Source organism: Lactuca virosa, chromosome 5, assembly GCF_052849685.1.
Source record: "Lactuca virosa cultivar CGN04683 chromosome 5, Lactuca_virosa_CGN04683_v6, whole genome shotgun sequence".
NCBI classification, from domain to species: Eukaryota; Viridiplantae; Streptophyta; class Magnoliopsida; order Asterales; family Asteraceae; genus Lactuca; species Lactuca virosa.
Genome location: NC_136430.1, coordinates 428,558,942 through 428,573,413, shown reverse-complemented (window position 1 = coordinate 428,573,413; position 14,472 = coordinate 428,558,942). Strand labels below are relative to the sequence as shown.

Below are 14,472 nucleotides of genomic sequence, written 5' to 3'. Positions count from 1 at the left end.
AAAACATACAAATGCTCATTTTCCTGAATCATGTTGATTTCTTTTGTAATATTGCATGTGTGTCCTTGACAAGAACATGTTGGTGTTGGGTGATCGAGTGGACTTCATCCCATATGCTTCTGAGTTTGGTGTAATAGGATGATATCATCATGTCTCCTTGTTGAATCATGGTTACTGCTCTTCTGAGTTTGTATGCTCTTGGGGCATTCTCTTTCCTGGATCTCTCTTTTAGATCATCCCATATGTCTTTTGCGGTAATCGTGTATTTCACGTTGTTCTTGATCTCCTTCTTTATGGAGCTAACAAGACACCCTCGAACCATTGCATTGCATCGTTTCCAATTCATGTTGTCTTTGGATCCGTCTTCTGGTTTTGGAAGCGAACCATCAACAAATCCGATTTTATTTTTGGCGTATAACGCATTAGTCATCTCGTTCACCCAATTGCTGTAATTCCCGTCGTTTAGTAAGTTTTCATCAACGAAATTAAGCCCTGGGTGATCGGCTGATGTGATAAAGTAGGGCGACGACATGTCGATGGTTTTTTCACCGGTTGGTGGCGGATTGTTGTTTTTACTTCCGATCATCTTATATGAATATTTGTTTCTCCAGAGAAAATTGCTCTGATACCATGAGAATTTTGATACTCTGTAATATATTTATTGATTGCAAAACTGATTACAGGAATAGCTATATATAAGCTAAGAAATAGAATGAGACTCAAACTTGGAAACAAATAGAAAATATCTTGGGCTGCAAGATAAAGATATACTAGGAAAGGTAATAGAGATAAATTAGGAAAGTGCACAATCCTAAACGAACTCTAACACTCTCTCTCAAGTTGGATTGTGAAGATTACGAACACCCAACTTGCAATGTAAACTTGAAATCTCTTCGCACCTAGAGCCTTCGTAAAAATGTTTGCAGGTTGCAACTCTGAACGGATAGCATAAGTTTTTATCTCTCCACTATTAACCATTTCTCGGACAAAATAACAATCCATTTTTACGTGTTTAGTTCGTTCATGCTATACTGGATTAGCAACAATATGTCTGGCTGCTTCATTGTGACATATTAGTGGAGTAGCACCATTTTGCATTGCACCTAAATCACAAAGCAACCAACGTAGCCACAACACCTCAAATATGAGTCATATAATTGAAATAATTTTAGTCTTAATAAAAGATTGGGCATAATGTTCGGGCTCTTATTGATTAGGCCAATCAAAGTGATGGGCTAATGAAAAACGACGGACAAGATAATATATACTATAGCTTTGGGTAAACATAACAATAGACGTAAAAATAAGAGGTTTGTAAAACGAGACTTTAAACTATAACTTTATACTAAAGCCTATGTATGCAATTTAGGGATATCCTTATCGGACATTTTCTGGAGCAAGTATACTGAGAGGACTTACTGTTGACTGCCCGGTCGACCATATCACTATAATTGTATTCTACCCTTTTGAGCATTTGTCCTGTTATAATGTTATATTTTGATACTTTATATGTGCAACATTACATGTATATATTGTTTGGAATTATGAAACATCCGTTACATTCTTAATCATGTATTTCTCTGTTCATGATATCCAAGCTGTTGGTATTTTTTTTAGTTAAACTTTTCCCCTTTGTCTAATTGCCTTGAGAAAAACAAACACACACTCTTATAATAGTAGTTTTTATTCATTTGGTGGTGGAAGCTTCAAACATTAAATGCATATAACCATGTCCATAAGAAAATAATACAAAATTGTTATGTATTAATATATCCATCTTTAGTATTGTGTACGTCCATCTTTACATTTATAAATAGGATACAAAATACTAGACAAATTTATTGACTATGATTGGAACAAATTGCATAATTGGGGTAGAAAAATTAATCCACCAATATTGCAAAACACACCTGCTCATTTTTCACACTGGATCTGATGACCTGAGATTCAATGCTTTTTGAAAGAGTATTCTACAATGGGTTAGATGCAAGAAAATAGCAAACGTATTATAATTTATTTGTGTTTTACATTATAAAAAATGACAACTAAAAAACTAGAACACCACCAACAACCATCATTTTCATAGCTGTAAATCTTTAATGGGTGTGAAAGACTTACATCAAGTCCATGAAAATGGTTTTATTTTTGTAGTTTTTTCATTATTGTTCCTATTTTTATGTAAAGTCCCATCTGATGGATGTCTTTTTGTTGTAACTAAAAGATGAAAGGAGATTATGGGGGATTCAAAAAGAAAAAAAGATATTAACCGAAGATTTCTTTATAACTAGAGTGAGACAAGAAAAAAAGAAAGGTAATGTCACTGTAGCCCAACCAATTATCGGGTTCTATTTTAAATAATCCTTCATTTTTTTCGGTGGTTTAGGGGTACAAAGTCCATTTTTACCTGTTAATAAATGACAATGATTTATAATTGCCGGTTTCCATGATAATAGGGTTTTTCTCACTAAAAAAAGAAATAGCTCTAAAATCCACCTCACCTCACATTTCATCCAACCTCTTCTTTTTCCACAAAGCTTTTTTGTCGATCCCAGTCACAGAAACCAACCACCACTCTTCCTCAAATAGCTTAAGATTAAACTCCATCATAATCAACTCAATAATCGACTCAAGAGACTAATTTTTTCTCCATATAAGGTTGAGATAAATACAAACATCTATACAACATTAGAAACTTTGACCAACTAATCAATACATTATGAAGTGAACTTCTCGTATGAGGTATGAACTCGAGAATGCCATCTAATCCCTGCACAATCAATATATATATATATATATATATATATATATATATATATATATATATATATATATATACAATATCAACACCTTTGACTGTAATCGACGATTTCGGATCTCGATGAGAATATTTTGACCAGTCATGAGCGAATAAATCTAATTTTTTTTTGACATAAGTTGATGATGATTTTGATGATTCAGGGACTGAATCAGGATAATCTGTTGCAAATGAAACTTTGGACATGCAATTTTCACAACCAATACGCCACGAATTTAATCGAACATCTCCAAGAAACTAATATTTTTTTTTATCTAAATATGTGTAAATGGACATATACCCAATTTAGATAATACTTCATATCAAGCATTTAACAATTCTCACTTTTTTGGTTAACAAAATATGTAAAAACCTTGATTCAAAATTATCAGAAGTTCTTCGGATGTGAGGAGGTCATATCCAATTGCTAGTGACTAGTCTTAACAGATTAGAGATAGACAACGACGCAAATAAGGTGAAGTTGTTGTTGGATTTGATATCATTGTGGATTTTGGAAGTGTCGATGACGTTGGCGAAGGGAGGGTAGCCTCTGAACCGAATCGGTTCCAGATCTGTTTGTCAAGAACATGAGTCATGGAAGATCCGAACCAAATCAGATCTTCTAGGTTTTGCTCACCAATGTTCGTTTTGGAACTCAAGAACCGGATTCAATAATGAAAATCACAAAAATCAAATATTTGCTTCACCATGAACCCGATTTCAGATCTTAAGTTCTGGGTTTGTGTTTGTTTTAGACCAAGAACATTATTTTTTTCAAGTCTTGAACACACATACATAAACGATTTCTTGAGTTCTTGACACTAAAATCATTTTTAAAAACCCAAAGAACCTACAGGAAATCCCGAAAAACCTAGAATAAAATGATATTTTGCAGAAATTGAATGTGTGTGTGTGTGCGTACGCCCTCATGTATAAAACCCATAAAAATCAAGAACTTAGTTCTTATATGTTCTTGTGTGTGTTCTAGAAAGACATAAAGAAAAAGAGAGAAAACAAGATAGGAGAGAGAAGAGTGAAGAGTAGTGAAGATGTTTAAAATTTTATATACGTGGCAAATGAATTGACAAATTTTATGTAGCGACATGGCAGATTGGCAGGTATTTTGCTGACTAGATTCTAGTTTACCGGTAACCTCCTTTATATTCTACAAAAGACCTTTTAAAACCTAAAAATTAAAGTTAATGCCCTTGGGATGCAATAAAATAATATGAGGGACCATTTAAAACAAAACCCGATAGTCTAACCGAAATGTGTTTGTGGAGAGGGACCTATCCTGAAATAGAAATCGAATTTAAAGGCTTTTTTGGAAAAATATACAAAGTTAGACCAATCCTGTAACTTTTGGTAAAGTTTAAGGACCATTATTCTAATTTACTCAGAAATTAGTCAAATTACTGATAAAAACCAAATCATATCTGTGGATAACCCACAAAGACGACTAATGCATTTCACTCTAAAATTTTAGTTCATTAAAAGTCATTCACGATATGTTTAGCATGAATAACAAAGATTTATAGTTTGTTGAACATTGAACTTTGATCGAAAAAGAATAAATTTAAATCTTTATAGAAAGCTATGTGGGAGTCCTCCATGACCATTCTTTTGCATTGAGAAAGCATAACATGGGTCGGGGAATCCGATTGATCTTTCTTGAATTGGTGCTCTATCCACCACTAAATGCATATAGATGGAGATGTAAATATTCCATTCTTCGACTACTTGTATATTGTGCATGTGTAGTTGTAACTTATTAAAGTAATTTTTTTCAAGAACCAAAATTACCAATTTTAGAACAAAGATGTATTAGTGACTTGTGTACTTTGCAAGAAAAGTTGAATTGTACATTAAATTCGGAACCCATATGTTCAAAGAAGAGATTAATGGTTAAGCTACAAGTAGAATTGAAAAAAACTGACTTAACCTGCTAACTCGAAACGAACTCGATATTAAATAAAAAGGTTTTGGAAAAAGATATAAACATGTTTAAAGAATTTTTTTCAAGAACCAAAATTATCAAATTTAGAACAAAGATATATTAGTGACTTGTGTACTTTGCAAAAAAGGTTGAATTGTACATTAAATTCGGAACCCATAGGTTCAAAGAAGAGATTAATGGTTAAACTACAAGTAGAGTTAGAAAAAAATTGGCATAACTTGTTAACTCGAAACGAACTCGATATGAAGTAAAATGGTTTTGGAAAAAGATATAAATATGTTTAAGTAACGAGTTGATACAACATGACACTGTAATTAAACAAGTTAGATTGAGGTCAAGCTCTTCAACCCGTTTGACTAGGGGTGTCAAACGGGTAAAATTTTCAGGTTTCGGGTAGAACGGGTCGGGTAGAACGGGTATTTCCTTAAGAAAATAATACCCGATACCCGACCTATATTGTAATTCGGGTTTTCGGGTTTCGGGTATTCGGGTTTGAGGTCGGGTCGGATAATTATCGGATATACCCAAAAATTTCTTAAATGACGCTTATTGATAATTTTTTTTTTAATTTTAAATGTTAGTTGGTTTAATAAAGAATTGGGTAGGAAAATACTCCATACAATTAACAAGTACATATATAATAATAATACAAATCATTATAATATGTTATGTACTTTTTTAATTCCATTCCGTGCGATAGTGAGAAACTGAGAATTGTGATGATGGTCCAGGACTTCAGCTTCAGCGTCGTATTCCCTTTGCAATTTTACGTCGACTGTCGAGCCGTCGTTCATAAGAAGGAAACGAAGGGTTTTGTTTTATTTGAAGTGTGCGTACGTGACTGCATTGTATATTTGGTATTATTTAAAAAATGAATTCGGGTATTCGGGTATACCCGAAAATAAATATTCATACCTAAAACCCGGCCTATATTATTATCGGGTTAACCTATTACCCAAATGTTCATACCCGTTACCCGTTCTACCCGACCCATTCTACCCAAATTCGGAACGGGTCGGGTGGGTAGAACGGGTTTCAGGTTTTCTCAACAGGCCTACGTTTGACACGAACCTGACATGACATGATATATTTACCAGCTCCATACTATAAATACATTTTTAATTAGATATTTGAGAGCAAAAACTATGAAAAAATGCAAAAAGATGTTGATCCCACGAAGCATTAGAATCTTGTCAAAACAAACCCAAATGAATCATGCGGATATAATAGCTCTTCGTGAACAAATGAAACTTTTCAACTTGATTTTCTTTTTTTAAATTGTTATTATGAAATTCTATGCACATAGATATGTTAAATGTCCTTTAAGAAGATAAATATTTCAACTTTCAAGTATTTCAATTTTGTTAAGCCTTCCTTAAATAGTTATTCATCATATCATAACTAGTACTTGTTGATCAAATCATCAATACTAATTTTTAATTACAAGTTTCCATAGTTGCTTCTAAAATCAAATTAAATTCACGTTCTCCTGATCTATTGTTTCTCAACGACCGAATGCTCTTACCAATTCGTTGGTGAAATATTTTAATATCTATTTTTTATAATAATATGTAGTTGTGGTATATCCAATATCAAATTATACGTAAGATAAGATTTCTTGGATACATAGATCTTGATAATTAATCGTCGAGGTTATTTGACCTTTTATATTTTTGTATGAGTAGGTCCCACAAATATGTAACGATAATATTGAAAAATGAATCTCAATTTCATTAAGGGAAGGTGTCAACATGGAGCCATGCTCCATGCCTCCATTCTATACAAAATATCACCAAAATGTAAATAACTAGGCTTTGTATTTGTTATTACTATTTTTTAAGAATTTTTATTTAGCGACGCAGCTTGTTGTCCGTTTGTCATCTCATTCGTTGTTGTAAGATGATAATTAAGATATATTATAATTCAAAGTGTTTCTATTAAAAAAAAACCTAAATAGTAATTTACGGAAAATGAATATTGAAGCTGAATGATGTAACCAAAATATCTCAAAGGATTATAAACTTTCGTAAATTTGAATGCTTTTGTGATAATAAGATTATTAAATTATAGATGGAAATGAAAGTTGGGTAAATTCATATAGAAACTAAACTAAATCCTCTAATTGGATGCATATTGGATTGAAAAGGATGATGAAAATCAAAGTTATATATTATTATGTTAAGACTTTTAATGCATAAATGTCATAATACGGCATTCATAGAACATACTATTTGTAGAATTGATGGAAATATGATATATTACAAAATAAAAGTGAAAAACTTTGATTTTTCTCGGAAGTTAAAATTTAGACAAAATTACATAAATGATCTCTGTAATTTATTATAGGTTACAAACTCAGTTGTTATTTTTTTAACAAACATGGTTCCTATAGTTCTCAAAACTTGTATGAATTATACTTATTGCTAACAACGCTTAGTTTTAATTCGTTAGTATGAGGGTAATTTGGTCTTTTTAGATACCAATGACTGAGTTTGTGACAATGGTAAACCATATGGACCGTTTATGTAATTTTATCTATATTTTAAGTTTAAGAGTATGTAGCTTTTCCACCCCTATACTTTTTACATTTTCAATTTCAACTTTCACTTTGAACTTTATAAAATGTTATTTTCATCTTTCAATTTTTTAAACTTTCATGTTTATCCCTCATATTATCTATAATTTGATTTTCCAAAATAACTTCGTTTGTTAACCTAATTTTTTTTACGTTCTTCTTTTTATATATGTATATGTCGTTATAAATTCAATGTAATCAATGTTTCGACGTAGATTTAAAACTTCCGTTCGTTAATTCTTTTTTAAAAAAACTTAGTTCTTTTTTTATACAAGTGTCTGTATAAATTCAAGTTTGTCTACGTTTCAACATATTTTTTTTTACGTTTTCATGTTTAATTTTATTTACGTTTCCTACGTATGAGTCATATCACATATAATATTTTTCATTCATTAACTTAAAAAAACGTATTATATACGAGTTTATCTATGTTTCGACGTAATTCTTTTTACGTTTTTGTGTTTAATTTTATATACGTTTTCTACGTATTTGTCGTGTCATATATAATAAATTTCGTTCGTTAACTTAAAGAAAACCAATTTTTTATGTATTTATTTTTATATATGTGTCGTTATAAATTCAATGTGGTAAACGTTAAGATGTAAATTAAGAACTTTCGTTCGTTACATATAAAAAAAAAAAAAACTTACGTGTTTTTTTATGCAAGTGTCGGTTTAAATTCGAGTTTGTCTACGTTTCGACGTATATATATATATATATATATATATATATATATATATATATATATATATATATATATATATATATATATATATATATATTACATTTTTGTGCTTAATTGTATGTACGTTTCTTACATGCGATTCATGTCACATATAATAAATTTTGTTCGTTAACGTAAAAAAACGGAGTTTATCCATGTTTCGACGTAATTTTTTTACGTTTTTGTTCTTCATTCTATATATATCTTATATGTATGAGTCGTGTCACATATAAAAACTTTCGTTCGTGAACTTAAATATAAACTAAATTTTTATGTGCTTATTTTTGTGTACGTGTCGTTATAACGAAAGGTGATAACGTTTCGATGTAAATTTAAAACTTTCGTTCATTATTGAAAAGAAAAAAATTGGTTGCTTTTTACATGTATGTGTCAATATAAATTCGAGTTCGTCTATGGTTCGACGTCGAAAACATTAAAAATAAATAAATAAATAAACGTCAAAAACATAAAAAAAATTGCGTCGAAATGTAGACTAAAACATTACCCCGAAACGTTGACAAACTCTAATTTAAATCGACGTGTGCATAAAAAACATGTAAGTTTAAAAAAAAAAATTAACGAACGAAAGTTCTAAATTACATCGAATACATCGAAACGATTACTAACTTGAATTTATACCAACACATACATAAAAATAAATACGAATAAAAGTTAGTTTTTCTTTAAGATAACGAACAAGGTTGTTATATGTAACACAACTCATAAATAGAAAACGTATATAAAATTAAGCACAAAACGTAAAAAAAAATACATCGAAACGTAGACAAACTCGAATATAATACATTTTTTTAAAGTTAACAAACGAAAATTGTTATATGTGATCCGACTCATGCGTAGGAAATGTAAATAAAATTAAGACGTAAAAATAAAAAGAAATACGTCGAAACGTAAACAAACTCGAATTTATATTGATACATGCATAAAAAACAAGTTTTTTTTAAAAAAGAAAAAAGAAAAGAATTAACGAACGAAAGTTCTAAAATCACGTTGAAACATTGATCACCTTAAATTTATACCGATACATATATAAAACTAAGAACGTAAAAAAATAGTTTTTTAGGTTAACGAACAAAAGTTATTTTGGAAAATCAAAATATATATAATACAGGGGATAAACATGAACGTTTAAAAATGAAATGATGAAAATAACATTTTACAAAGCTAAAAGTGAATGGTGAAAATGAAAATTTAAAAAGTAAAGAGGTGAAAAAACCATATTTTCTTAAACTTAAAATATATAAAAAAAATTACATAAATGATCTTTATGGTTTATCCATTGTTACAAACTCACTCTCTGCTATCTAAAAGACAAAATTATTCTCATACTAACAAACTAAAACTAACGGTGTTAGCAAAAATAATTATTCATGTAAGTTTTAGAAAACAAAGGGATCATGTTCGTAAAAAAAAATTAACGAAGACTGAGATTGTGAGTTTTGACAAACCACATGTACCATTTATATAATTTTGTCTAAAATTTATGTTGGAATTGAGATCTTTTGATAATTATGTAACATAAAACAAACTTTATAAATTTGATTTTTAAAATATATGTTTAATAAATTTTAGTTAATGTGTTTTTAGGTTTTCTTTTAACTTTTTTTAGGTTTCATATTTTTCGGTGTACTTTTAGTTGCGTAGTTTTTAATCAATGCAATTTTAGGTATATAATTTTACATCATTGTATCTTTTTTATTTATGTACTTGTAATTCTTAATTAGTGTAATATTAACTTTTTTGTAATATCAGTGTTATATAAAATAATTAATAGAACATATATATTTAAAAAAATATGACGTTAAATATGACAGTCCATTTAACTTTTTAAAACTCTATAGACTACAAAATTTAAATTATAAAGTTCTATACAATTGGAAATTCCTGATTTAACAATTCACTTCATCGGAAGTGTAGACGACCTTTATAATTATTTAATATCTAAAGAGTATAAATAAACTATGTTTTTGTTCACATCTTTTTATTCCATCTTAATTTAAAAATAGTTTATATATCCAAGAAAAATGGAGTTTTTGTCCGTAATAAGTTCATTGAAAAAACTATTTACCATTTGTCTTCAAAAATATTTACCATATTAGTATTAAGGAATTGATTTTACTTTGACTTTTGTTTAGTCCACTGAAAATTCATGAGTTGTCAATATTGCCCCTAATTTAAAATTTTAGATATTAAAAAGAAAAGATCTCTAGCTAAAATCTTGTAAATTTCCGTTTTTTCGTCACAAATTAGTTCCCTTTGAAATTATGTACGCAAATTTATTTTTCAATCTTTTTCATTAGTTACACCATTGTTATTTTATGTTTAATTTTTTTATGAACGAAACGATCCATATTTATTTATTACTTAATTTTTTTTTTTTGCTTTTTTTATATTTTCATACCATCAACTCTATATTTTTAAGAGGTGTTAGCAAATAAAACTATTACAAAATTAGTCACTTAGTAAAAGATTACAAATTCAAACTAACATATATGAAATCACAAATATAATATTGACCAACAAAAAATATTTTAAACTAATGCGTATCAAAAAAAATTTCAATCGGGTATCTTCAAGTACTTTCCAACAATAAGATAGTGTTTGTTTTCGATGATGTAAATGTATTTGGTCTTTTTAAATGCCGGTGAAATAAAATATGGTACAAAAGTTTTTTTTTTTTTTCATTTCCTTAGTCTTCATAGACACATGTTTGTTTTTTAAAGTCTTTATAAAAAAAACTCGACGATGTTGGTAGAGGCGGCGGAAATGGTGGTGGATGCGGCACAAGTAGTGGTGGTGGTGGCGGAGGTAGGGGGTAGGGGTGGTGTGGGAGAAGGTGCGGTTGGAGGTTGTGACAAAGGTGGAAGTTGTGACGACAACGACAGTGGTGGTGGTGGTGGCAACCGTGGTGGTGATAGCGGTGATGACGTCATTCGTAGGGGAACAAGCGATATCACAAAGAGTTATAACTTTAAAAAAAATAACTTTAAAAATCAAGAGTATTTTTTGTTTTATTTGAAAAAGATGTCAAAAAACTCTTTTATATCTGATATCTTCTGAAAAATAAATATTTTTTTTCTCAAATGTCTTTCCGCCAGTAGACATAAGAGGTTAAAAAATCTTATAAAAATTTAAACAACACCTAAGTAATCTTTTATATGTCATTATGTTTAATTTATGATGGCTAAAATTTGATGATCAAAGGTTTGTGTAAGAAAAATGGATATTAAAAAAAAACAGAAAAAAAACTGCTATTTTGAAAAAAAAAACAATAATAAAAAAAAACTGAAATAAAAACTATTGTTTAAAAAAAATAAGAAAAAAATACAAGTTGAAATAAAGGGGAAAGGAAGAAATAATCGCATATTTAAACTAAAAAAACAAAAAATTGAAAAGTAAACAAATATGAAAAGAAATACTAACATGGTAAGTAATTTTGAAATTACATTAAAATGGGAAATAGTTTTTTCAATCACGAGAAAAACTCAAGAGAAATGTCGTTTACTTTGAGATGGAGGTATAAATAAAATTTCCATGAGATATTGAGATGACATTGACGTATGGAATAAAACCCAAATGAAAGACAACCATACGCAAACACCATCAAAACCATACACGTGTACGGTAGTGATCCCTCCTTTTGGTCTATAAATAGAACCCCACGATCACACTGGAAGATCATCAAGCTTTCAGTGAATTCAATCAAGAACACAATCTAGTACTCACCGAATCAACCTCAAAACCTTCGAATCATGTCAAGCGGAAAGTGCAGCTGTGGCTCAAACTGCTCATGCGGCAGCGGTTGCAACTGCAACTCGTAATTCTTCTTATTTTTTAATCATTTCATTTATTAAATTTCTCAAAATTGTCGATTTTCTGAGACGTGCTCTTATTTTCCGGCAGATGCGGCGTTGAGACGTCGACCACCGCCACCATCATCGTTTCTGGTGTTGCACCTAAGATGACGTATGTATTTTTTACTGCTTTCGATGCATACAACAATTGTATTAATTACTTTAAATAACTGTAATTATTTAAATTAATTCATAGTTTTAAGTTAACTTTGTAAATATGCAGATTTGCTGAGGGAACTGAGACCAGCTTTGTTGCCGAAAGTGGAAACGGATGCAAGTGTGGATCAAGCTGCAGCTGCGATCCATGCAACTGTTAAGCACAGAATATATCTCGACCCAAATAAGAACTTGTGTTTGAATTGAACTGATTTACTCTTTATGTTGTTTTGTGTTTTCATGTAATAAATAAAAAAAAAACCTATGTGGTATTAAGGTATTTGGATTTGTAATGGATTTCCATCGTTAATATCTATTCGTGTAAAGGCAACGCTTTGAAAAATCACTTGTTTGGGTCTTAATTTATAAAAGCTTGATGTATATTTGTATGAATGAGATTGTATGCTATAAAATTGAAAAGATTGATGTATAATTTAATAAATATTGATATTGTATGTTATAAAAATGATGTTATGGTTGTTGACTTTAAGCTAGAATACCTCAATAATGTGTAAAGTGTGTAAACAATATATAATACAAATTATTAATTTCTCATGACTAGACGTTTATAAGTTTTGTGGATTAATAACTAAGATAAGACTATTTATTTTTTAAAACCCGGACAAAAAATGTATATGCTTTCAGAACTACGATTTTCTTTTCCATTTTTATAAGTAAATGATAAATTTGAAAATCAAAGATGAGAGTAACAAACATGTTTGAGTCTTGTCCAAACTAAAAGCATTTAAACTAGTACGATCATTTTGTTACGTCTATCATCTACCTTGCAAGCTTTCTTGTAATTACAAAGTTTGACTCTTTACTCATATAAATAGTTGGTAGGAATATATGTCAAAAATAATGAAAAATAAGTTATTTTTTTTAACGCTGGAAATTTTTATAAATAATCGATGAAAAAAACCAAGACACTTTCTTGATCAATAAGCTTTTATTGCCGCTAATTTGCATCTTCATATATAATATATCAATTGTTTTATATTACTTATTAAATTAGATGTTCATGTTCAAACTTTGGAAATTTTGAGGAACAAAGAAGATCCTGTGTTACTGTTGGCGGAGATATGTTTATTTTTCTCGGTTTTATCTAAAATTTTCATTCAATAGCCTTGGAGATTTACAAACCGATCAAATACGTACTAACCCAACAAGCTTGCCTTATCGAATTTGCATGATATAGCATATATATTTAACTAATATTTGAGCCAGTTTTTTTTTTTTTTTTTTTTTGGGTGGGTATTAGTTATGAGAATCACAAAATTGCAAAAATGGTTCCTGTGGTGTATGATTTTTTTAGGGTTAGATTTTTTGGGGTTTTAGTCTAACCCTGACTTTTTTGGATTAATGGCCTTTTTGGACTAGTTGTATGTAAAAATGGTCCTGTGAAAATTGAAATGACTAAACTGCCCTTTTGATATATTTTTTTATATTTTTTTCTATTTAATTTAATGTTTTATTAATAATAAAATGGGGCCCACCTCTCTCTCTCTCTCTCTCTCTCTCTTTCTCTCTCTCTCTCTCTCTCTCTCTCTCTCTCTCTCTCTCTCTCTCTCTCCTTGTGAAAGTCAACTTTCCCCATTGAAGTGGTGCAGAAAATCCTTTCCCTCTGAACCGAATTGGTAGTATACTGGAAGAGTGAAAGAGACCGAGATGGTTGTTTGTTCTTGGACTAAGCCCGTTGCTGCCATAAAGCACCGTTCCCTCACCATTGTAGGACAAAAACATCACCACCTCACCTCCTTTTCCCTACCTCTCACTGAATTAATGTCAAGGATCGAAGAGGGAATCAAGAGCAGTCAAGGACTGCCACCCTCGACCACCCACTACCACCGTGAGCGACCATAACTCCACCATCCAATAACCCTTGTTTTGGACAAGAAAACCCACTCAAACACCTCCTCCGACCTGCCTTGCTCGTCTGGTGCTCGTCGGAATAGGAAGGAAAAGAGGTAGAAGAGCAGCCATCGCCACCCATCGTCACCACCTTCACCTAGCTGTCGTCGTTGCTACTGTGTGACGTCCGACCCACCACCACCGATACCCACCTTATACCTCTCTCTCTCTCTCTCTCTTTCTCTCTCTCTCTCTCTATTAAAAATCACCACCGAACATAGCCCTCATTCCTCCCTACCCTCTCTCTCGTCGAGCTCACCGGAAAAGGGAGAAAACGAAGCAGTAGAAGTCGCCGGAGCAGCCCCTTCCACCATCGTCGCCGCTGCTGTGAACCGCCGTCGTCGTCAGCTGCTGCTTCCATCGGTCATCTCCGACCAGCCCCGTCACCACTTTCGATTCCTATAAGTCCGATTCTCCCCCTCATTATTGTCGTTTTCCTTTTCGATCGATAAACAGTCTTCGATGAGGAAGAACCGGTCTCTG

At 30.9% G+C, this 14,472-nt stretch overlaps 1 protein-coding gene across 1 annotated transcript; it reads right to left on the bottom strand.

Annotated features, from left to right (window-relative positions):
- Positions 1-28: 28 nt before the first annotated feature.
- Positions 29-586, bottom strand: LOC145114141 (uncharacterized). Its single transcript, XM_079050143.1, has one exon. It carries the CDS (start codon positions 584-586, stop codon positions 29-31), a length of 558 nt encoding a protein of 185 aa, XP_078906269.1.
- Between the last annotated feature and the right edge of the window lie 13,886 nt (positions 587-14,472).

Bases quoted from the DNA above. Each gene is read 5' to 3' on its own strand.
- LOC145114141 (XM_079050143.1), bottom strand. From the start codon at position 586: ATGATCGGAAGTAAAAACAACAATCCGCCACCAACCGGTGAAAAAACC.